This window comes from Lipophrys pholis (genome assembly GCF_963383615.2).
Source record: "Lipophrys pholis genome assembly, chromosome: 1".
NCBI lineage: Eukaryota > Metazoa > Chordata > Actinopteri > Blenniiformes > Blenniidae > Lipophrys > Lipophrys pholis.
In genome coordinates, this window is record NC_137635.1 from 51606751 (window position 1) to 51631920 (window position 25170).

At 43.7% G+C, this 25170-nt stretch overlaps 1 protein-coding gene across 2 annotated transcripts in view; it reads left to right on the plus strand.

Annotated features, from left to right (window-relative positions):
* The first annotated feature begins 2465 nt into the window (after positions 1-2465).
* cdh2 (cadherin 2, type 1, N-cadherin (neuronal)) overlaps positions 2466-25170 on the plus strand; it is a 90696-nt gene continuing 67991 nt past the window's right edge. The window contains exons 1-2 of one of the 2 annotated variants that reach the window (XM_080468994.1): positions 2466-2876; positions 4561-4669. In XM_080468994.1, the coding sequence (XP_080325120.1) occupies positions 2814-2876; positions 4561-4669 (172 nt within the window). In that variant the 5' untranslated portion in view covers positions 2466-2813. The remainder of the gene's footprint in view (positions 2877-4560; positions 4670-25170) is intronic. The other variant, XM_080468995.1, reaches the window with a different exon arrangement.

The window sequence follows — 25170 nt, forward strand, 5'->3', positions numbered from 1 at the left end:
TGGTTTCTTTTCCTTCTCACTTAACGTCATCTCACACTGTATCCAGGAGCCCTGCAAGAAACCTTGGCAACATTTTCCATTTCAAAATACTATCCTCTGCTTCACATGTTCTTTCTTTCCCCAACAGTATCCCACTTATTGACAAGATGCATCATTACAACTGAAATATTATCTCAGAAACATTTTTTTTTTCTGCCAGATTTTGTGCACAGCTTAGCAAACTGAAACCTCTCAGTTTCACAGATTCGATCTATTCCAGCACGTGATAGTTAATTAGGTGTCAGCAGCACAACTCAGGTAATTTAACCTTCATCAGTTTGCAGCATATGAGAAGATAATATAAGGGAATTATTCATTGCATCTTTTAGTGGATCGTGGAGGAAAAAAAAAAACGGGTTTTACTTACAAATTCTGGGTTTAAGAGAAGAGCAATGAACAAAAATCAGAATCCTAACCTGATTGAGTCATTAGTCAAACAGTGAGCTCATTAAAACAGAGTGTGCGCGTGAGAGAGAAAGAAACTGATTTAGCACAGAATCACTGACAATTAATAATCCTTGAGATCAAACGCGCAGTAAACAGCAATTATCAGAGGGGCTGGTGTGATCCGAATCCTCACACCTAATGATCAATAGAGTCTGGGCTGCTCTTTATGCAGGCTGACAAGACAACCGGCTGAATCCTGATGTACTGATGCCCATGACATTCAAAACACATTTTTCTCAGAGGAGTCTGGAGCTGATGACCAGAGAATTTCAATGAAAAACAATATGGATGGAGGGTATGCAATGAGGCACCCATTCCAATCAGAAATAACAAGCGCAACTTCAAAATGCTATGGCGACATATATTAACATGATGTATAGTCGACAAATTGCACTTGAAAGATGTGATGACATGCATAGAAATTTGTTGTTTTCGTTTCACGAGGATTCTTTGTTTGTCTTGTGTATGCGTATGAGAAAACATGCTGGCGTCAAACTGACCTCAAAGTCCTGGAAACCACTTCACAGACTTTGATATTCTCGATTTTCACAGCTGTCACAGATACATTAAACACCTGGAAAAAAAAAAAGAAGCTCCTTAAACAGCTTTATAATTGACTTTAACTGGTGGCGTGGCTTTATTTAGAATATTTTAAAAGATTTGAGGTGTTACTTTCAAAATAAGTTGCCAAATGTGCTCTGTGTGGCCTCCTGCATGTCCTTAATGTTGATTTGTGAAGAAGTGTAAATTTGTGCACGTTTATATCATCACACGTGACGATTTCAGAGCCAATAATAGGAAAACTTTTATAGTTAAGTCACACGGAACAACAATCCAACTTGGTCATCTGTCCATATGAATATCCCCACGTACTCGCTGTTGTTCATGTTTATAGTGTACTGTTGCACATGTTTGTGGTTTCATTACTATATACAGTATATATATATATATATATATATATATAAATATATATATTGGCTTATGGCCAATGGCAGAAGGCAGGACCCACCCTGGACAGGACAAACACGGAGACAAACAACCGCACACACTCACATTCACACCTCGGGGCAATTCAGGGTCACCAATAAACCTCACATGTATGTTTTTGGACCGCGGGAGGAAACTAGAGTACCAAGAGGAAACCAACACACACACACACACACAAACACACACACACACACACACACACACACACACACACACACACACACACACACACACACACACACACACACACACACACACACACACACACACACACACACACACACACACACAAACAGGGAGAACTTGCAAACTCCACTCCGAAAGTTCCTCCACTCATGTAGAAATGTATTATCTGTATGTTGGATGCATCGAGCCGGAGGATATATCCGTAATATTTGTGGGTGATTTGAGATGGCAAATATCATATATGGGAAAAACACAGAGTAAAGTCGCTTTAATGAAAACGATTGGAGTGTGCGGGAGGTTCTAAAAGTATTTCATACTCTTAATTGCTTAAGATTAAGATTCTTAATTGCTTGCTTTATTGTATATCTTTGATTTCTTTGTAAAGCACTGTGAATTTCCTTGTGGTGCTTTGTGAAAACAATTTGCCTATTCTATTCTATTCTATTCTATTCTATTCTATTCTATTCTATTCTATACACACAACCTACAGTGAAATACACAACTAAGACTATAAAAACTTTCATTCCCTTTTATTGTATTTAACACACTAAAAACAATAACAATATACAGAAAGCTTGAATTAACTCCCACTATTAAATCAGTAAAAGCAGCCGATGGATCATAATGAGGCAAAGAAAAAAACTCTAATTGTATGAAACAAGGTCAGGGGGAGGGGGTATATTTGTAAAAATGCTTCATCTTGGGATGAATCGTGAAGTAAAGCGAGTAAATAAATACTCTTTGCCCCGGCGTTGGGCACGCTGCGTCCCGCGGAGCTGAAATTGTGCGAGTCGCCGGTAGGGAGAGACAGTGAGATGGGCGCTTTATAGTCGAGTGGCCGGGGCGGCTTCTTTTTTTTTTGTTTTTGTGTCGGTTGGACTGGATGGGAGGGAGCAGCAGCCTCAGTACCAGGCACGGCTCTCCCTCACTACGGACTGGATAGACACAAGACGACGAAGACGACGAAGAAGAAGGAGGAGGAGGCTGCTCGCTGCTGCCGCGACGCGCCGCGACCACCGACACGACCGCCCGCCGCAACACGGATCTTTCTCCTCAATCCACCACACACGGATATTTTTCTTGGTCTTGTTTTTTTTTTTTTTTGCCTCCTCTTTGCGGATTCCGGATCGGGTGGGATTAACGCGGTCGTAGCGATGTGCACGCGACACGAGGGTCTGCTGCTGCCGCTGGTGCTCCTGGCAGGACTGCAGGTAATTGTGCGTCTTTTTCTTTCTCTCTCTCCCGTAACGTTTTAACAGCGGACTTTACGCATCCGGACACTTTGCGTTGGGTTTTTATTTTTTTATTTTTACAGCCGATCCCGGAGCAGCCTTTCTCTGCCGTGACTGTGTGTGAATCTGGGGGTGAAATGCGTTAAAAAAAAAAAAAAAAAAAACGAGCAGGGGAAGAAAAAAAGCCGAAGCAGATCATGCGTGCGTAATGCTCGCTCGCTTTACGCACAGTAATTAATTAACGGATTTGGAAGACTCGGGTGTTGCTCGCTCTTTATTGTGTTGAAGTTGGGCGACACAGGGCCCACATTAACCTAGTTCTCACCTGGTTATATTTAGTTGTATATTTATGTAGATTGCTGCAGCGTGTCCTCTCCTCCCGGCGACTTAATTGCCTCAATGGTTCAAAAAAAAAAAGAAGACAGAAACTCCTTATGAGGGAGAAATCAATGAAAAGTCGCTTCTGTACACGAGTGAGGTTGTCTTCACTACAACGGGATGGAAACCCTTGAGTGTTTGTGTGTGGATAGAATTCATTTTTCTCACTATATGGCCACTTTTGTAAAAATCGCTCCCTGGTTGCAGCAGCCCTGCAAGCTGATTCAAGCCCCGTTATTTAAAAAAAAATAAAAATAAATCATCAGGGTTTTTTTTTCCCCCTTGCATAGTGGATTCATGTTTTGTGTGAAGCATTTTAATGCCGAAATGTACATCCTGCTGCTGTAATGTGCAGGACCTGCAGCTTTGCTCCCTCCCCCCACCCTGCAAAGCAGTTTCCCATTTAAATTCCTCTGATTAAGAATGGCAAGTGGCACGGACACACTCACAATGCTCGTTTTCAGCAGGACTCCTCTCTTTCTTTCTGGCTCTTTTTTATTTTTTTTCTTAGACATTCTCTTAAACCGAGTGCATGCAGATAAATAAAGAGGACCAGGCCTGTGTGGATCAATGCTTGGGGTTCTGTGATGGAGTGCATTTTGGGGGATTTTATGACCTGTTTGTGTGTTTCTTGTTGTTCTTCTTCTTCATATGGTCATTGTTTGCTTCCCTTTCTGGTCAATCCTCTCTCTTGCTGAAACGAACCTCGGTGATTCATGTTTCTTTTGTGCTGCTTTGCAACTTTCCCAGTCGCTCTCTCTCCCCTTCAAGCACAGTTTCACTAAAACCGAGGAGTTGAGATATTGATCAGGGCCCACCTTGCAGACTGTTGTTTTGTTTGTGTTTTAGACTGTTTATTCAGACTCTCACACCTAAATGTTTATCCCCCCCCCACTGTGGATTGTGAGCATTTACTTCTTTTTCTTCCCCCATTCCCTTGTTTCTGCACTTCAAAGTGAGTGTTTGTCCAGAGCCTCTGTTGATCAGAGGGGTTGTGCCGAAAGCATGGGCTATTATCCCCTGTGCATGGGCCCCCACTCACCCAGGGGGTGGAAGGGGTAGTAGTGGAGGGGGGTGGAGGGAGGGGGGGACAAATGGAGCTTGTTCTTGCCTAGCCGTGCTTTTTGGCTAATGCTTAACCCTTTTGGCCTCATTATCCTAATTGCGGTGCCTGCTATAAAAACAACAGATGCTTTTGTACAACTGTGGGGACTTAAGAACGTGACCAAGAGGTTTTTTTTTATTTTGAAGGTTGATTTATGACTCATTGCCCCCCCCCTCCCCATCACAGATTGCAGCAGAGGGCAGGGGCACCCCACCATGCAGGCCAGGCTTCTCTGAAGATGTATACACGGTTGAGGTGCCAGATATCACAGAGAAAGGACGGCCCCTTTTCAACGGTGAGTGCCCAAATATTTCCAGTGCTGTTTCGTGCCTGTTATGTCTGCGTTTGATTGAGTGTGTGTGTCGGGGGGTGGGGGGGGTACATGCATGTACTCCAGCTGTGCGTGCTTGCCTTCCATGTGTTACATTTCAGAAGGGATCGGAACAAGGCCTACATATTTAAACAATTAGCTTCGGTGCAGTTGTATAGTATTGCGATGTCATGTCGTTCGCCTTGTAAACCCCCTGAAATGTGGTTCGACTTTACACGGCTCCTGTCCACCCATTCCATTCCCTTTTTTTTTTTTTTCCCAGGCTGAACAGTTTGACCGACTTTTCTCCGGTTTTGCGAGACTCGCACTGTGACGACACTTTATTTTCTCCCGGACAGCTTAGAAGTAGAAAAACTTTGGTGATTGCACTGTGCATCTTGTTGCAGTGAGTAAAAATCAATTACACAGAGATTTGAACACTCATGCATCTTTAATTGAGCAAATAATCACGCTATTTAACATCCTGTGCCTGGTGCCGGCGCGCTGAATTGTTTCCATTATCTTGTGCCATTGTTTGACTGCACAGATTTGAGTTATGAGACATTTCTGCCTGTTGCTTTAAAACACTTGTACGCCTAAAGGTTCCTGCTGGAATTATGTGGTTATGTTCCCGATTGCTGCGTTACGCTGCTGAATCCTCTCAATGAGAGTAATAACTGCAATTCGGATATCTCTTCAAATGTTTTGTTGCAGCAATAGTCCTTCTGTTCGAACCCAAACTGTTGTAGGTTTTCTCTTTTAACATTTGAAGTTGGTATGATGGGATTTAAAAAAAAATATAAGAGCGAAACAATATATATTTTTTTGCTGTAGTCCATTACTTTGCGTCAGCCATGACCAATGCAGCGTCTTTGGAGTTTAATATTGGCAAAAAAAAAAAAAAAAGGAGGATGCAGCTACCGTGAAATGGTACGCAGGTCTGCAGACGGTAATAAAAAGTGGAATATATCACCAGCGTGCCATTAGAGAGGGTTGGAGCCTGGAGGTCACTCCGAGCAGAAGACATTCTCACTTGTGTTGGATTTCACAGTGTGCGCCTAAAAGTTGCACGCTGCCGTTGGTTTGGGAGGAGGAGGAGGAGGAAGAGGAGGAGGAAGCGGCAATGACAAGAGTATAAAAGGAGAGAGTGCTCAAGATGGGTGGGAGCAGATTTCACTGGGCTCTACCTCGTGCACAAGTTTCCGTTTGATCCCGCAGGTGATGGATTTCCCTCTGTTGGCTTGTGGATGAGCCGTGACCGCGGGTAATCGGGTTCTCTTTTGTTTGCCCCCCTCCCACCGTTCTCCTTCACCTCCTCTCCTCTTCTTTTTACTTTGCCCCTCCCCTCTCCTCGATGAGGAGATTTCCTGGACAGAGAGGGGCACTCCTGTGTCATTGTGATGCAGCCGAGCTCAGCAGCGTGGGATGATGCTAATGAAACTGGATTCTCTAATGAAAAAATCTCCTGTGGCATGTTTTGAAAGACAAAGCCCCCACAGTGTGGCAGAGTGAAGTTTTTTCAACTCTTTTGCTCTCGCCATGCTGGTTCAGATGATTGTTTTCAGCCAGAGGCTTTTGAGCCGATGCTTCTTTTGGCTGCATGCGGCAGGCTCGTGCTTTACATTTCCTTGCATCCCATTAACTTTCCCAATTGTGGCTCTGAAAGGTGGAAATCCTTAAGCCTGCCTGAAAAGTGTGGAAGTGTCAGAGCAGAAGACAGAGACTTTGACACGCTGCAAATCAGCCATCGAGTCCCTTTATCGTCGCTGCGGTTGCAATATACAGTGAAAAAAAGATTTTTAGCTTAAACTTTAGCTTTAACTGCAGTTTTAAAAATGGATAATTGTATACGTTTTCCACCGTTTTGCTTGTACCCTGTTGCCGCTAACAGGCTTGTCCTACCATGAACTCTTGACACCATTTTAGATATCTAAAAGGTTAGAAAAAAAATAATGCAGAGAAATTAAGCGTTTCATTGTTATCTAGTCAATACGATGGCTTAACCAGTGTGTCACACGTTTGTAATGTTACTATTCCAATAAAAGCTCATTTAGGCCAAGTGAACGCACCGTTTTTGCATTCGTTTCTGAAAGGTTTCATGTTTACATGGCAACATTTTGAAAACTGTCTGTTTCCATGGAAACGGCAGAAATGCTGAAAACTTTGTTTTTCATGTTGTTGTTTTTTTTTTTGTAATGAAACCACAAACATGTTTGCAACAGTACGCTATAAACATGAACAACAGCGAGTACGGGGACATTCACATGGACAGACAACCAAGTTGGATTGTTGTACCGTGTGACTTAACTATAAAACTACCACGTACCAGGAGAACATGGACTGGGAGCCATGACACGCTGGAGGCAAACATTGTTGTTGTTGTCCATCTAGAAGAACTATTCACTTCAGCTGTGGTGCGCAACTGCAGAAATGGTTTTTTTTCTCGTTTCAATGGAAACCGAGTTGGACCATTTTGAAAAGTTGTTTACAGTGTTGTGTAAACTGACACCTTAAACGCAAGTTTTGTGTTGTCACTTGAAAATGTCATGTAAAAGAGGCCTAAAAGGGTTCAAGAAAAAAAAATGACGACAACTAATCAGAGAAACGGAGATTTACTCTTCTAGTGATCCTGCAATACAACCGTCCAGTCGTGGACCAGAATCACCAGCCTATAACACAAAAGTTGTCACTCGTTACCAATAATCTTGGTTAATAAACATCCGCTGCTTCGGGCTGCTGTGTTAAATGACTTCCATTGTCTTGCGTGATTGTTAAGCGTCACTGCACTTGCTGAAAGGTTCCTGCTGGAGTTGTGTGGTTAATGTCCTCCAGTTGTTGGCCTGTGCTGCTAAATCCACTCAATGAGAGTCATGGTGGCAATTTAAACATCTTCACCTCGTCATTACATGTGTGTGAAGATGGAGTGCAACTCCCATCTGGTACAAGAACTCATGTTACACTCAGTTGGTTAGAAAATAGGAAACAACCGCCTGGTAAAGATGCTATTCAACAGCTAAATGAATGTACCTGCTAAGAGTAGTGAGCAAAAGTTTACTTTCCTATGGGACTGTATTGAGATATGATTGATTTTTTCCACTGTTCACACTCCAGCTCTTTTACCCATCTCCTTTTTTGATTACATTTTTTTGGTAACCCCACCCTGGTTGTATGTGTCCTTCAAACTCTTCATCCCTGCCTCACTCTTCTGTTTCAGATATGAAAGCAGATCTGTGTAATACTATGATCTGTTTGTGTAAGGTGCCACTAATGTGACCCCCGAGCTTCTATTATATTGCATTTTAACCCACCCCTGTTATATGTCAGACACAGCAGGGGGCGGGCCATTAAAATATCCTCTCCCAGCTAATTGCGGCGTCGCCTTTGTTGCCGATTGCAGGGAATCCACATCCCGGGGCCCATAAAACCTGGAAATGGTGGCAGTTCACATGTAAACGGCCGACATTGTATGCACTCCGAATTAAGGGCATCCTGTGGATTTGATTATGGTAATTGTGGCCAGACGGCTAACATTAGCTGGTTAGCAGTAAGATTTAACCGCCTTCTTAGTGGCTTAAACGAGATTTTAACTGTTGGCTTCCCGAGTGACGCCCCATTGATTCCCAGTAGATTTGTTGAAATGAATTTCTCTAAAGTTGCGTGAGAGCGACGAGCCAGGAAGGACGAATCGCCGCTCTATGAGGGCTCCTGTCCAATGATCCATGAAGGAGAGGTTACGCTTATTGTTTGCAGATGGTCACCCGTCCTCCTCCCCCCCCCCCCCCCCCCCCCACAAGACATTGCTTTGGGAGCCGTAATATTTGCTTTCCGACCCGATAGCGAGCGGACAGAAATGACCAAACATTATTATCACGCCGTCATACAAGAAGGAAGCAGCCAAAGTCTTTAAACATTCGGGCCTGGAGGCCTCCTCTTATCTTGTTTAGCCGTTTGATTAAGTGACTTGTTTTACGAAATTGCATTTAATTTCAGGTGGGCCGCGGCTGCGGGTGGTTTGCCCCTGGGTGTCTAATGGATTTCTGGTGGCTTTGGAGGGCTGACACACATTGTGGAAGTTTTTTTTTTTTTTTTTTCTTCTTCTTCTTCTTCTTCCCCTCCCTCCTCACGCAGCCTTTAAAGCCGGGGTTGCAGTGTGAGTCAGTCAGCGCATTATTCAGCAGAGGTTTTCCCCTCCCTAAAAACTGGGTTAATGAAAAGCCCAAAAGCTTAATTGAGCTTAATACACTCTCTTATGCTGCTGTTCTGCCGTCCCTACCCCCAACCTTGTATCCCGCTTTCATTTTTCTCTCTCCTCCACCCCTCGGACCAGACTTTTACTTATTTTCCCCGACAATAAGGAGAGCGCCCCGTGATGAAAGAGAAGTATGTTTATAGGCTGCTTTGGCCTCGGTTCAAGTGCTTTAAAGGAGATGGGGGGGGGGGCTGAGCTGGCTCCACAGATGATCCAGGGGGAGGGATTTACAGTTGACCAGTTTGATAAAGTGATTGAAACAATTAGTGTCAACGTCAGTGGAGAGGCCGCCTCGGTCTAAAAATATCTCAGGAGTTTTGCAGTTAATCTGTCATTAAGAATAATAACCCGTCATCGCCGGGCAGGGAGGGAAAAAAAAAAAAAAACCCTCTTCAAGCAGACCGAGTTTCAAGGAATAACACCGCAGACGGCCGAGGTGTTGCGCAGACTGAACGCGGTCTTTGTTTTTCTGCTTCTCCACGCTCTGTTGAGGTTTGGTGTTGCTCTTGAATCCAGCTGGGGCCACTCGTATGTGTTTAAGGGGCCCCTGCGTTTTGGCGAGCCGTGACCCTGCTCGACCCTCTCCTGTAAACTAGGCTAAGGACTCGGCAACCTCCCCCTCCCCCTCCCCTGCTTTCTGATTGGGAGCGAGGCTGGTGGTGCTGGTTGCGAGGTACAGATGGATGAAAGAGCAGCCAAAGAGGTCGCGACCCGTCACCGCGGAGGCCACAAATGCGTGGTACCTTCACCCTCTGTTATCCTGACCTCGTTCATCACTAAGAAAAACAAAACAAAACAAACAAAACCTGGGCCTGTCGGGCTGCTTGGTACTTTTCCTCCCAGCCACACATTTCGTACGGTTTTGCTTTTGTTAAAAAGCATTCAGCGACAATTTTAGACAGTAGCCCGAAGCCAACCGTGTTCCTGCTGTTGGGATCTTACTTTTTTATTTTTTATTTTTTCCTTCATATGAGATGTGCATTGATTTCAGTGCCTGCGCTGAATAATTTAATTGTCAAGCACGACATCTTTCGAATTCCCTCTCAAGAAGACTATCCATACGTACGGAGGAGCGCATTAGATGAGAAAAATTAACAAACACGAGGCACTTTTGAAGAGCTTCCTTTTATAACGGCATGGCAGCTGCGCCGCGCTTCATGTATTCTCTTTGCCTCTTTGGGACTTCAACAGCAACCTCTAACCGACTTGTCTGTTTGCTTGAGTTCAAATTCAAACTCCCCCGCTATTTTTAAGCCGATGCAGCAGTTTCACTGTAGGTTTCTTTGAAAGATCAGACCCCGCCCCCTCCCCCCACACCCCACACCCCCTCGCCTTTTTTTTTTTTTTTTCTGTAAGTGGATCAATGAATTCAGGGTCTTTGTTTGCCGAGATCAATATGTTGTAATGAAGCCTGCGCTCCAATTCCCAGCTAAAGATTCACTGGCAGCGACGAGAATTTGTTTCATTCTTTATTGTTATCAACCGGCATAAATTTGTTTTCATCTCACTTTCACTCCACTTGTTTCGCTGGCCTAGATAACCGCCGCGTGTGGCGACGACAGATTGAATCTTGCATGGCTGGTAACCTTTTCCGCCGTGCCTACAATGTGGCGCCGGAGCGGAGTTCTCCGCGTCCTGTTTGGTAACAACGCTCCAGTCGTTTGTCAGGGGATCGCCGCGCTATTGCAGCTCCTGAGGGTATATCGTAAAAATGAAATAATAATAATGTTAGCGTACTACAGCGAGTGCACCCATCTGTGGTTAAATTGTGTGTGCTTTTCCGAGCCTGCCGGGGCGGCACGACCGAGCAGGACATATTTTATTTGTGTCTGACCTTTTTAGGCTTTTAAACCAAACCTGGGGCAGTCTGAATATTATCCAGGCATATTTAGAGGCAGCTTTCTTTTTTTTTCTTTTTTTTTCTCCCTAATATCCCCAAAGAAAGCAGAATTGGAGTGTTCCAGTTCTTTTCGGAACTTGGAATTGTATTGCTTTATGGTTCTAAAAGCACCCTTGAGGTGTGAGATCTGTACACTGGGTAATGTTTGGGGATTCATGGCCGATCTGCTGTTACTGCTAAATGAACCTAATAGCTGCAGTACTACCGTCACAGCAGTACATCCTGCCATTAACTTGAGTCCAATAAGGCCGCATTTACACAACAATGTTTTCCAGTGAAACCGGACAACAGCCGTTGTGTCTTGGGTGTCTGCTTCCATGACAACGGTGCTGGGATCGGCTGAAAACACAACTTTAAGAAAATGGATCCCAGTCGTTAAATAAACAACAATCGGCACCCACTAGTGGCCTTACGTGAAAACTACATCGTTTTCTGTGTCTCTGCCGTAAAGGGACATCGTCTTCAAAACGTTGCAAGTGTGTGTGGTTTTATTACAAAAATGACCAATGGCGCCAACTCGTGGCCTGGCATTCTAACTACATCGTTTTCAGCGTTTGTGATGCTCTCGTGTTAAATGGACATCGCTTTAAGTGTTTACACGTAAACTGGGTCTAATTCAAGAAATACCTTTTGAGGCAAATTTGAACTGGGAAACTTAAAAAAAAACTTAGGGTAGGACATGTTGGCATAAGCCACTTTTGTTTTTTGTTTTTTTACTTGTAACTTAAATACTAAAAATAAATATTCTGAGTTCCAAGGAGAACTGGAATCCACTGTAACTACCTGCAGTCTTGTAATATCATTCTTGTTATATATAGTAGAAAATATATTGTGTTTATCTGTGTTCAGGAAGTTCTAGCACAGGGAAAGCTTCACTGGTGGCGGCACAATTGTTTTCTGACCAGTAATTTCTTAACGTGATGTCTGAGTTACAACGTCTGAAGACGAGATGAACGCCACATTGTAAAAGTTCAACTCTGAAATGTCTGAAACGCTCCCAACTCCAAGTTCTGAGAAGAGCTGGGAAGTGAAAATTTATTTATTTTTTAACTGTTTTGAATTTGTTTTGACCATTCAAATCATCATCCAGCTCGGCCATAGAGTTCCCCTGGGTGTCCAGCTGGAAATAGGTGTAGCTTTGTTTATTTTATAAAAAAACAAACCAAAAACTCAAATTTGGCAATGGAGTCGATTTACCGGAGGCGACCATATTGGTTCCTGACTTGCAAATTTGTGATTATTTGGAATGATGCAGATCCAAACGATACTCTCAAGGGCGTCTGGCACACATATCCAAACTCAGAAAGACCCGGTGTTTTCCCAACTTGCAAGATTTTGATCAAATCGAATGCGACTGTTTTTTTTTTTTTTTTTTTTTTTTTTTTTTTTTTCCCTGACGTCTCTTTGAGGAGACTGGAACACATCATTAGTAGCTTCTCATCACTCCATGCTCTTATCGCTGTTATCAGCTGCAGGCCTCCTGCACTCTACTGCTGGCGCCTGACCACATGCCTGTGACTCTCGGCCTTAGTTAAGGTGTTTTTCCTCGTCTGTGTGTGTGTGTGTGTGTGTGTGTGTGAGTGAGGGGGGGGGGGTGTTTGTCCTTGGCTTATAATTAGCTTCTATCTCCGAGAGTTTTTGATGGCGGTGGGCAAATTTCCTGGTGACAGTTCTCCAGATCTGTGTAGTTGTAACGGCTGTCAACGCAGGATTAGACTGAAGGCGAGCTCTGCTCTCTCACCGACGCTGGATGGATGACGAGGATTAGCATTTAGCATACTTGTTCGTAGCCACTTTTTTTTCCACATTACAGTGACTGCTATGATCCGCAGGGACGGCTTTGAAAAGCAGTCCCCCCCCACTTCACTGGGTTGCCCCCTTCACACAGTCATGTGAAGGTTAAGAGGGGGTTTATAGGTTATTTGATTCTGCAGCACACCTGGGCTCCTCCGTCTCTGACCCTGCATTGTAGAAGGTTTTAAATTTGATGTGTGCACTTTCATCAAAAAGACTGTCAAAAAAAGAAGAAGGAAAAAAAAAAAAGATTTATTTATTCCCGGAAATCAATCTTTCCACCACGCCGCCAGTCACGACATGAAAAGGTATTATGTGTTTTGACCAGGGGACAAGACCGTGTTTGCACGGGGAAGGATTTAAACGCAACAATACACGCACATATATCCCTGTCGTTGAATTGCATATTAAAGAAGACGCGGGCTCTTAGCGCTTTGTGCTGTGGCTTTGATGGCTTTTATTTAATGTGAAGAACACCCAGTCGGTGCAGAGTGTGACCCCACTATGTAATGAGGTCGTATATAAATAGCTTTATTGACCTGACTTTCTGCATATATGCCTCCTTTATAACTAGGCTGGTGTTATTTTTCACAAAGCTGGAACCAGTGCAAGAAGGGAAAATGCCAGCTTGCACTTAGAAGACAATACATCAGCAATGTGGACTGAATTGTTTACTTTTCCAGGGACTGATTTGTGCATTTCGATGCCATTTTTCTTCCCTGGGAACCCCCCACCCACCACCCCCTCGTGTTTTTTTTTTTCTTCTGTATATTCACAGGGTCTGACTCTGACAGAGCAAACAAGTCCATATCTCTTTCACAGATTCTTTCCTTGCAGAGCTCGGTTTGTAGCCGTTCCTCCAGCGGTTTATTGTGCATTAACCGTGTTAGATTTTGCCCACAGTGTCTCTCTCTGCTTGTTTGGTCTCATTATGTTGAGCTCGATGAGAGCGTAGACAGTCGCGCCCTCACGTTTTGCATTGGCAGGCATGTGAATAGAAGCCACTCCCATTCCCCGTCTCCTTTCTCTCCCTCTCGCTTGTTAAATCTTTTGTTCGCCGGTCCAATACATTTAGCTTTTTTCTTTTTTTTCTTTTCCCCCCTTACCCACACAGAGACAGGAGTGCATTCACTAGTTGCCCAGTTGTAGACTCAGCAGGATTTACCTGTCTCACGTCGCCGCGGGGGCAACGGATTGCACCCAGACAACGGTGCCTTTGTGTGCAGGGTCAAACAAGGAAGCCGATACTCGGATAAATATATTAATGAGGCAGTTTGTGCGAAAAAATGTGGGGAATGGAAACGGAGCCAGGTCTGTGTTTAGCCCTTTTCTGACACACATATAGCGTCGCACGCTGCGCTGAAGAGGCGGCACGCATGGGTTATTATTGCCCCGACAACGAAAAAGGGAGATGTGAAGCACGGGCGGCGTTAATTGACCCAGATACTGTAACCGCGTTGACAAAAGGCCGATGTCCTGCCTGGGAAGAAGCGTCTACCCTCTGCAGGCCACGTCGGCCATTGTGCCCCGGCGCTGGCTTCAATTTCAACGCACCAGCGCTTCTCTGGACGCCGGCCCTCCCATGACTTGCTAGGTTGCGTCTCGTGACATCCCTGCAGAGATCCTTTTTTGTACCCCCCCCCCCCCCCCTTCGTGCCAGCTTTAAGATGGAGGAGCTCCCTTGGCTCTCCAGACGATGATTGATGTGTCTTAATTGGGTAATGCAAGGACAGAAGTGTAGCATTTATTCTCCCCCATCTACAAGTGAGTTTGTTTCTTGGACTGACCTTGCTCGCTTCATGGCTTCTGTTATGAGTGTGATTTGTGACTTTTAGTGCTGTGGGTAATATCTTTGACTGATGGCCGTCAGAGGTTTTGATAGTTTCTCGAGACTTTTTTTTTTTTTTTTTATCTTGGTGCACTTTTCTTTTTTTAAAAGTGAACGCTTGGGTGCTGATTTTGATTGGTGGTGGGGATTTCTGTTCCCCACCCTCTTGCTCAAAACTGTTGGCTCATCAGATAAGCATATGTAGCGCACCATATTACTTGTCCCAAGTGATCTAGTGTTGCTCGGCCTTGCTGACACCGGTGTCTGCCACCGCCGCGGATATTATGATTGACCCGCGGCAATTTCTGGCCCCCATAAGAGCGCGCGCCGTAGCGGCCAGCAACGCATCGCTTCGTTGTCTTGAGTTTATATTATCTCTTCCTCCGTCGATATTCACTGAGGCGTTAAAGGGCGTGCAGCATTGTCGCTGCTTTATTTCCTGTTGCACTGCCTCCTCAGCCGGACCAGCGCCCGGAGGAGGAAGCAGATATTAATTTCGATGCTACACAAGCCAGAGCTGCTAATTTCAACAAGCGTGTTGCATGAAAGATGCAACAGTTTGGTGACTGAGAAGAAAACATGTGGTGCAGCAGCTTTAATGTGATTTTGATTTGAATTTCCAACTCTTGTAAATGACTTTCAGCCTCGGGTTTCGGCGCAATTAGGCCGATTTCTATTACTGTGAGCCGCCAGAAATGGCTAAATCAAAAGATTTTCTAATTTAAGACTTGTATTTATTCTTAATGTCGGTTGTTATGTTTAGAAAGCTATTAAACAGTGAAGGCAACATGTTATCACCACCTGCTAAATTCTATCATAGATTTATTCCATTGTATTCCGGTTATGCACAGTAACAAAATGATATGTACCACAGCTGTACAATATATCAACGCATGCAAATATAAATGCTACAAAAGACGAATAGTGCAGTAAATTGTTTCCATGCATATGACAGAATTTTAAAAGAAAAATGGAATTAATAGGAATTAATTCACCAAATTTGTGATTAACTGAACAGTCACAAGGCAGAAAAGCACAAACAATGTTCAAAAAGAGAGAGATAGAGCTGATAAATCTCAAAGCACAATCACTTCAACATCATCAGCATAAGTGTTTGTATTAATCGCAGAGCCATTGATATTGCAGTATTCACATGTTTACCTGATACTGTACAGCCCAAAGAAATATAATAAATAGCACGAATATGGGAAATCCACGGTTACCACAGCTATAATGTCACGTTCACATTATCACTGTGAACCACAAAGGATCATGGGTAAATGCAGTGTTACTGCTGCAGTATGTTACTGCTGCAGTATATTACTGCATTTATCAACAGGATTATGGGAAGAGTTGGTCAGTACAATAAAAAGCTGCTCTGAGGCACTGTGTAGAGTATTTTACAGTGAACTTTAGAGGATTATGGGAAAATGCAGGTCAGTACTGCAGCGTATCGATGTATTACTGTAGGATTATGGCAAGATTTGTAGTAGCAGCTGCACTGTAGTCTATACAGTATATGATGCCAAAATGTCTACAGTATATGGAATATTTGCGTGAAGGATTATGGGAAAAAGTCAAATTATATGAAAGATCTGAGTTGTTTAAGGTTTCCAGCTTGAAATAGAAAAAGGCTGCTCTTGCTCTTTCCATTAGTTATAATATAATATTCACTTAATTGCACAGTTTCTGTAAGCGAATCACACTTTTCTTTCATATTTAAAATGGTGCCATTATGAATTTATATAGGTTGAATGCATGGAAACATCATTTATTGCAGGAGGATAAGTGATATACAAGTAATGTATCGCAGAAATACCTTCGGAAAACTGATCTATTGCAGCACCTTACTGGTTAATCAATTAAAAAACAAAGTAAGACTATTATTTCATAGAAATCTCTTTTCACTAAACTTCCTTTTACCTTTGCCAGCTCTCCTTGTGTATTTTTATGACTCCTACCTTACATGAGCAGGACTACGGCTCAATATAGCGTAGAACTTATGTCAGACAACCTACATAAGGATTATTATCTCTCTATCAAGGACAATTTTCAACATCTTTGAAATGTTATGATTTAAACCATGTATATCTGTAGTAGAAAGCCAGTTTACACACACGTGATTTACCGTCATCATAATTCCTGTTCACTGTCTAATTTCCTGTTAACCTTCTGAACAGATGCATTTCAATTAAAGTCGGTGTTGACAATACAGCTTTTACAATGCAGGTAGATTTAGCTCATGTTGTGTCGCTTCCCATTGGCGTTGCTCCATTAATTACACTGAAATAGTGTATCTATAATCTTTGTGTACATTACTCAAAGATGATTTTTCTCTTTGTTTGGCTCGATGCGTCTGATCCCTTGCTAATCCAAACGCACCGAAATTTATAAGAAACTAAGCCACTGCAGGACAAGCGCTACTTCGATTGTATTAATGCGGCCGAGCTCTGACAAGAAGCCGCTCTGCTATCGAAATCGCCGTCACTTTTATTTGGGTGGAAAATAATAGTTTGCAATGAACCTTAAGCTGCCTTCAACATCTTAGAATCTAAGCATCGGCGCAGCACTCGAAGGAAAGTTCAATACCGTGACGTGTTCAAGGGCAAACCATCCTCCAGGACATTCCTGGAGAGAAAGTGGTCTCAACCAAAACTTTCAAGGTTGGCTTCCCTTTAATATCAGAAAACGCTTGATAAAGCCTTAAAATGTTATCGACGTGCAGAATTTTGTATTTCATCTCGTAACTCTATGCAGCATCTGCTTGGCCGTGATCGTCCGTTATTGACCGATGCGCCGAGTACATTTCATCGGATTTCACCCCGGCACAATGCACTCCATCTTCTTCTATAGGTCCTGTGTGCCGGCGCTTCGCTCTCACACTAAGTGATCTAAGCACCGTGACCTTTTGCAGAAGATAAGCTTCCTTCGGCTGACTTGAAGAGTTCGGAATAACAGCCTCAGCCGTTAATTCACGGCATTGCTAACCATATGAGGGCTATGAGCCAAGGTTATTGACCTTTCACGGCTGTCACTGGTGATAGAAGGAGCCAGGCCCAGGAGGAAACATGAATTGGTCTTATTAAGAGAGCTGGGCTTTGACTCAGACCTGGGGGGGAGGAACTTAACTCCCCCAAGCTTTTTTTTTTTTTTTTTTCCCCACCACCTTTTCCACCAGAGGTGTCAAACTGATTTTATATATATATCTGTCTGGACTGGGCTGAATGAGCGAAAGGATGGAATAAAAACTGTCAACTCTCGAAGCTTCCCTTAGTGCTGGAGCAAAGAGGCATACATGCATTGTGGAAATGTGTTTATTATCTTTATTTAAACCCCTCAGAGTTCCAATATTTTAAGTACAATTTCATAAATATGATGCAAAATGTAATTGAAAATCTCCAGAAAGCATGTTGATGCTATTTCAGACACAATATTCTTCAGATTTATTGGTCTTGAGGCATATTGCGAAACAGACCTAATTAAATTGCACACAGATTTTGAGTTTTCAATCTGAAAGAAAAGTGAGATTAATTATGATTGCATAAATGCATATTTAGCCACCAAACTTCTGAAGTGCTACAGGTGTGAACTTCAGTCGAGTCACGACTGATGTGGGGAAAAATAAATCTGTGTTTCGAAGAACAGATCTTAAATCACAAAGACTGCAACATCATCTGCATAAGTGGATATCACAGATCACATCGTTATCGCTATAATACATTACAGCCCTGATTTCTGTGACAAATTACTTCATTTTGAGTGCAGTGGGATTATGTTAAAAGATTGTACAGTATATTCCCACGAATTCTTCCCACATTGTGTAAATTTAGTGTTACTGCCTAATTGCAAGCAGGAAGGTCGCTATTTTCAACCACTCCACCACCGAGCTCTCTGCTCTCCTCTTCTAAAGTAATGCGATCCCTCGTCGATAAGTCCAAAATACAATTAAAGTGTTTATTCAGCAGCCTGCAGGCTGAGTGTTTGACACCCCTGCTTCACATTGTCTGACCGGTCGTCTTGGGCTAAATTAGAAATTGACGGCACCTCATGCAGATGGAGTTGCACTCGGCCGTCAGCATGTCCGGGTGAGATCAGGCGGTAATGTGCCAACAGCCCGCAGGATTAACACAAAGCTGCATTACAGCAGCTCTCCTTAAACTGAGGTCATTATCATCAGATTGAGGATTCACGAGTTTCTTTTTTTTTTTGTCGGGAAGATTTGAGCTTGCTTCAGAATTTCATTTCCATCACAAATCTTTTTATTATTTTTGTTGTTGCGTTTCTTGTGATTCATTCGCACACGAAGATCATCAGACAATGGAGGCACGCCACAAGAGGCGGAAAAGCTTCTGAAATCAAAGAAAGCATGTAAAGAATGCTGCGGATAGAGAAGATTGAGCACGTGTTATTGGAGCGCTGTCCTCCCTCGGAGCTCCCCGGTCTGTAAAAACCTGGTGGGAGGCGTGCATTTATATTGGATCAACATGCTATGATGGTATTTCTTTCCAGCTCCTCCACTTGTGTTTATAATCACATCAAATCCCTTATGGGTGTTGGGGAGGTTCAACTAAAACCATTTTTATTGACTCTGGAGAAGATATCCCCGCCTCATGCATTGTTTGTACGTACGACCACAATCGGATCCCCTGTGGAAATAAGCAATGATCAAAGAAAAAAAAAAAAGTTATTGAAAGACCTCTCAAGTGTGGTCCGAATTCATACAGGCAATTGTAATATTGTACATTTGCTGAGCTCGTGCATATATCCCACATTGTGCAAGACCCATTTAGAGAGCGAGGGGGATGGGGGTACAGAGCTCTCGATGCTACTCCAGCCGGCCCCTCTGTCGTATTAATTTAGAGGGGCTTGTTGAATTTTTCAAGTGTTTGTTTATTCGCAGCGAGATAGCTGAAGGATGAGGTAAAAGGACTAATGCATTTGAGTTTTGTGAGCTGGAGTGTGCTGTTTGGTTGGTCGTCGGTGGGCTGAGGGACAGGAAGCGGGTGGAGGGGGAGAAGGAGGAGGGGACTTATTCGCTCTGCGAAATGGATTACTTATCAAAATGTACAGTATGTGCTAAAAGGGAAATTATCTCGGTCTGCCGGTGGCAGGGGTGCATGTGAGTGGGAGAGTATTTTGGAGCTGAAAAGCTCCATATCGCGAAAAAAGACGTAAACCTCGAGCTGGGACTATGGACAAGTGGGTGCCGGTTGATGGGTGGGGGGGGTGGAGAACATGCTCTTAGGCTGTGTTCGCACTGCGGCTAGCTAAATATGGCCGTCACTCCAAATCTCAGGTTCACACTCGGTTCAGTTAGAAAAGAGGATGACCAGTGAATGCTAAACGAGCAGAAGCGAAATTTAAAGTGCCTGCTGATTTTAAATATCCACCATGTGCACTGAAACGGCGTTTGGGCAACATCGAAGATACGACTGGTATTTTATCCCTCCCACTTCCTGTGTATCCACAGTCTAGTTTTTGCCCGACACGATTTATTTTATCGAGTCGTAGTGATACTTAAATATTAAAATGGTGAGGAATTCTCTCTGCAGCGATGACAATGAGACGTGGCGTCCTTGCACCTTCAAGCCTTCTGGACTGGAGCTGCTCAGTGTGGCTCATTTTTGTGGTCTGAGACCAAATGCTGCACTTTAAACCAAACCTTTCCTGAAAGGTGCTAAATGTGTCGCGTGGGGGGCCACATTAAAGCCACATGGACAAAAAAAAAAAAAATCACACCTCTGGAACAATCAAGCAAAGAAAAAGAAAAAAACATTTTTCACACAACTGCCTTCGGGTTTTGGTGTTTCCAAATTTGTATTGTTGCCGTGGTTACGGCTGTTCGTGATGAAAGTGTTTTTTGAAGTGTTTTGATGAGGTGTGTAATGTAAAATGCGACAGAGCTGTCAGTCATAAAAAAAGAAGTCTTTACAGTTAGGATGGATTCCAGCTGTCCTTGTAATTCCAAGTTTTAGGAATTAAGAGTTTTCACAAGATCTTTCCCTGGTTGATGTCAGAATGTGTCTCTCAATTCCTCCCCCAAAATAGACAAATGATTCTAACAGCAGAGCCGTTTACAAGTAACTTATTAGTTGGGAAAGACCTGCACACATCAGGAAATCAAGTTTCTGCTCGTGCTAGAAAACAAACTGTTAGACGTTTGTTCTATAATTATCCACTAAAGTCGGAATTCCCAGTTGTGTTTGTAGATTATTGACAGATAATCCAAAGACTTCATTCAACCTATGAAGATGGGAATTCTGACTGATGTAGTTTGTATTTAAACATTCTATCGGCTTATCGAGCTGCTCGTCAGAATCACACAGTGACTCCAGTTTTGTTTGTTATGCCTTCCTGTTATCCTTGCTTATTTTTGACAATGAAAAACATAGCTTCTGCCAGCTCCGCCCCCTTGTGGTGGGAATTCCCAGACGGTTTGTTGTGAAGGGACAAACTTTCTCTTAATATAAAGTTTCTAAATTTCCCCCACATTGGGGTCAGAAGTTGGAATTATCTTGGAATTCGAAGATGATTTTGGAGTCAAGGAACAGAAGTTCCTGAATTGGGAATTCCGAGTTCAGATTGGTAAACTGAGATTTCCCACATGGCTGCAACTCGGGTGTACGCGCAAAGTGCTGTCATTGATATCCTACAGCGTCGAACTTGAAGAATCGGTGTCACGTTATTCCCTTCGTAGCTCGAGTTTGTTTAAAGCTGCAGTTTGCCCTTTTCAAGGAGATCTTATTGGATGATTAGCGGAAAAACAACTGCGGCGGACCCGTTCGAATGTTTCCCCTCCGTCCTACCAGGAATGTGTTGTCTGGGAGAGCGGAGGTCAAAAGACACAAACAGGGTTTTGTTCCACGTCCACCAGGCTTTATTCTGCACCAGAGCGACTGCAGTCGGCAACACTGGTGCACATTGTTCCACATTGGTTGAGAGATTGGTGTAGTTGATTGAAAGAGAATATTTATTCATGAGCGTCACTGCTGTATATCAGTTTTATTTCAAGACGGTCGCACACACATCCGCTAAATTAGAATATATTGAAGTTTTGGATGGTGAGCTTTTTTTGGCGGCATTAAAAAAAAAAAAAAAAACACAGCCTAAATGGAGTAGATTCACGAACCGCAGTCAGTTACATATTGATATGTGGCACAGATCTGTGGCTCTTCAGTAATAGATATTTGATGATACACGACGGAGTACAATGAAATCCACTTTTGTTTTTCCAATTTGAGGGCACATGCAGTGCTGCCTCTTTTCTACGACTTAAAATGTTAGACTAATTATTTATAGCAGTGGCTCCAGAAGCTGGCACTGAAGTACGCCTGCTTAAATGAATATCCTGACTAATGAGGTCAACAAATCACCAAACTATAAAGACAATTCGTCCACATTTTTTCAGCTACTTGCAGCTATAATCAGTGCAGTCTCGCTGGAACAATGGGGCTGTTGTGGCTCTTAATGGTGGGTAAAACTAATAACAAGCGAGCCTTATGAACAGGGCTTCTGCAGGGATTTAAAGGTGTGTGTGCGTGTGTGTGCGTGCGTGTGCGTGTGTGTGCGTGCGTGTGTGTGCGTGTGTGTGTGTGAACCTCTCGGAACAGAAATCAACTGTACATAAAGAAATTTTAGGTAAGAATTGGGCAGCTTGTTATTTTGGCTGGGCGTAAAATGAATGAAAGAAAACGCATGTGTGTGTCGGTATACATGTTTTTCTGCACTAATAGGGACTCGTTCTTCAGGTGAAGGCTACCAAGATTAAGGTCAGGATGAAACGTTAAAGCTGGACAAGTAGTATTTACGACTGAAGTTGGAGTACGCCTACAGAAAAATTACTGGAAGTCAATGCGATGTCTCTGGAATGCTTGGAGACGGTGTAGTATACAATTGAGGCTTCATGTAACTGTGGGCTCCCTTTGTGTGTGAAGACTTGTTTTAAAGCCTGTAAGAGTTAGAAAAGGGGTAATTAAACTCGGCCATAACGACTAGAGTAAGCCTGCAGGAAAGGAATGGTAAGCTAAAAATATCTACCTGGAAAGTATGAAAACACAAAGTGTCAGTGGATAATTTGGGTTTCCAAGAAAAGCACCTTAAAATTGGAGGTGAAGACTTGTTTATGAGGCAGACTGGTTAGAGTTGAGTTTTAGGATCGCCGGAGTGATGGCTGAGTTTAGAGTGAGGCTACAGTAATTCAACATATTGTGTCCAGAAAGGTATATCTGCGAGGTTCTTCCATACAGATGGAGCAGATAACCCAGGTCCTCTATAGGACAATGATTACAGTTTGGGATAGTCGGTAGATGTGGCTGCTTTTATAGGAAGCTTGTAAAAAGAAGTGTAATTGAATGGACCGTCTCTGAAGAGTACAAAAGCACATCTTAGTCAGTTTTCTTCGACATTTGCGTCTCTAAATTGGGTTCCAGTGAAAAACGGCAGAGAGTGGTAAGGATTGAGTTAATGCAGTGTCCCTTTTAGGTAAGGAGTGTGTGTCGGGGTTCTTCTGCACTAATTGTGTGTTCTCATGACAATATGCATTTTCGAGACGAAGACTTAGGATCAGGCGAAGAGTTGTCGAGTTTCGAGTTCGCCTGCAGGAAATGAATGGATGACTGTCAATGTAATGTCCCTGCAAGGCGTGAAGACACAACGTGTGTGTGTGTGTGTGTGTGTGTGTGGGGCAGTGTGTGTGGCAGTGTGTGACCATAACAACACCTGGAACAGTATTGTGGAAAGGTTGGCCACAGACAATACAGTGTATCCTCTTCTTAGCCTATCTGCTGATCTCTGGCCTTCATTTATTGGACTGTCTGCAGTGTGCCTGGAAATTGTGATTGCACCGCCATTGATTTGTGTCCGTTTGAAATAAGGCGATGCAGACACTGGGCACATGCATGAATGGTTGCTTTTTTTTTTTTTTTTGCACGTCTTTCTTGCTCGTCAGCTTCTTGCAAATCTGTTTTCGGCACGCCACACATCGGAGGCGACGGTCCTCTCTCCGACAAACCACCTAGAGGGTCTGGGCTTTTTTTTTCCGGGGGTGGGTGGGGGTGGGGATGCCGTGCACCGCCATTAAAACTCAGTTCTGTGCAGGATAAGTGGGGATTGGCATGTTCTCTGCCCGTCGGAGCGGGTTTTCATCTCCTCCAAAAATGCGACAGCTGGGTAGAGGATTTCTTTTTTTTTTTTTTTTTGCCCCTTTTCTTTTTTTAGCTCCACCCTTATGAGCAAGACGGACAGAAATGAGACATGGAGAGACGGAACGGGCGCAGTGACATCACAGACAGAGGGTGAAGCCACAGTTTCCCCGACTGTGGCTTGGAGCAAGGCAAATGCGGAAACATGTGTTATGAGTTAGCGCCGACATAACTGTTTTTAAGAGTGGCCTAACACATTAAAGATGTGTGGCTGACTCCTCGATTTTCTCTCTTTGCTCTTTACGCTGTAAACACTGAGCAGTAATGGGAGGAAGGGCATAAGCGGAGTAATTTATGTGTGGAGGAGCAGCCCGAGATGAGCCCTCCCTTCGGGATTAATGGGAGTCTCTGTCTCTGTTCACAGGAAATATGAAAGGCCCTTTGTTGGTAAAGGGCTCGCTGCTGCCAGCAAATAACTACCCCCTGTCATATCAAAAATCCCCCATCCTCGAAATTCATTGCCTCCTCTGCTGCTCATCCTTCACCCCCGTTTCCTCCCCCCCTCCTCCATAAGCCTATGTGTTTTCTGTCAAAATGGCTCATTTAGGATTCCACGCCGCGCCCGCTGTACAGAGGCCCAGGAGACAGCGGCTCGCATTGTTAGTATTCACTGTCACTGCCAGAGCCCCGGCCATCGGGTTAAGCAACGGGGGGGGGGGGGGGGGCGGCTGCGGCAGCAGCGTTGTTACAGGTGGTGATTCATGCCTTCACCTGTGTTTCCACCCTCACCCCCTCTCTCTCTCGCCATTACATCAGACAAAGGAGAAGGGCTAGTTTGCTGTGGTTAATATGTGACTAGCGCCACGCCAGCACTGGCGGTGGTTTATTTTTAGCGTCGGTGCCGGTGTGTGTCAGGTCTAAGCATACCTCCTTAGGCTACGCTAAATAAAGAATGGCCTATCAGGGAGGGGAAATGACTGTTTGGCACTACGCTGGCGGTGTGTTATTCGTCAGGTCACACGTCGGCCTCCTCACACCTGCGGCTCAGGACAGGAGGGCGAAAGGCTGTTGGCAGGTGATAATTGCTGGACCCCCCCCCCCCCCCCCCCCACACACACACACACACACACACATGCACAAACAAGGCATGATACTGTATTATACTCGAAAAAAAGAAAATGAAACGGTGTTGATTGTTTTGCATCTAAACAGGAGGAGCAAACAGTTTAGTTTTTTTTTTTCCCAGAAGTTATTTGTGTGGTTTTTATTTGAATTTGCTGTTTGCTCAGGCACAACACACTAATATATGAGCACTAAAATCCTTTTCAATGACTTGAGCTAACAAACATTGGAGACGGTTGTATTCTCAGTATTAGACATGTATACAAATAATGCCCGTTCTAAAACATTTCACTCAAAATCCGAGCCACTTGTGAGTGTGTGTGTGTGTGTGTTTCCAGGCTGCAGCTATTAGAACTTTAAGACTGCGTTTACACGTTTTCAGAAAAGTTTTGTTTTTACATGCCGATGTTTTAAAAACAATGTCCATTTACAGGGAAACGTCACAACTGCCAA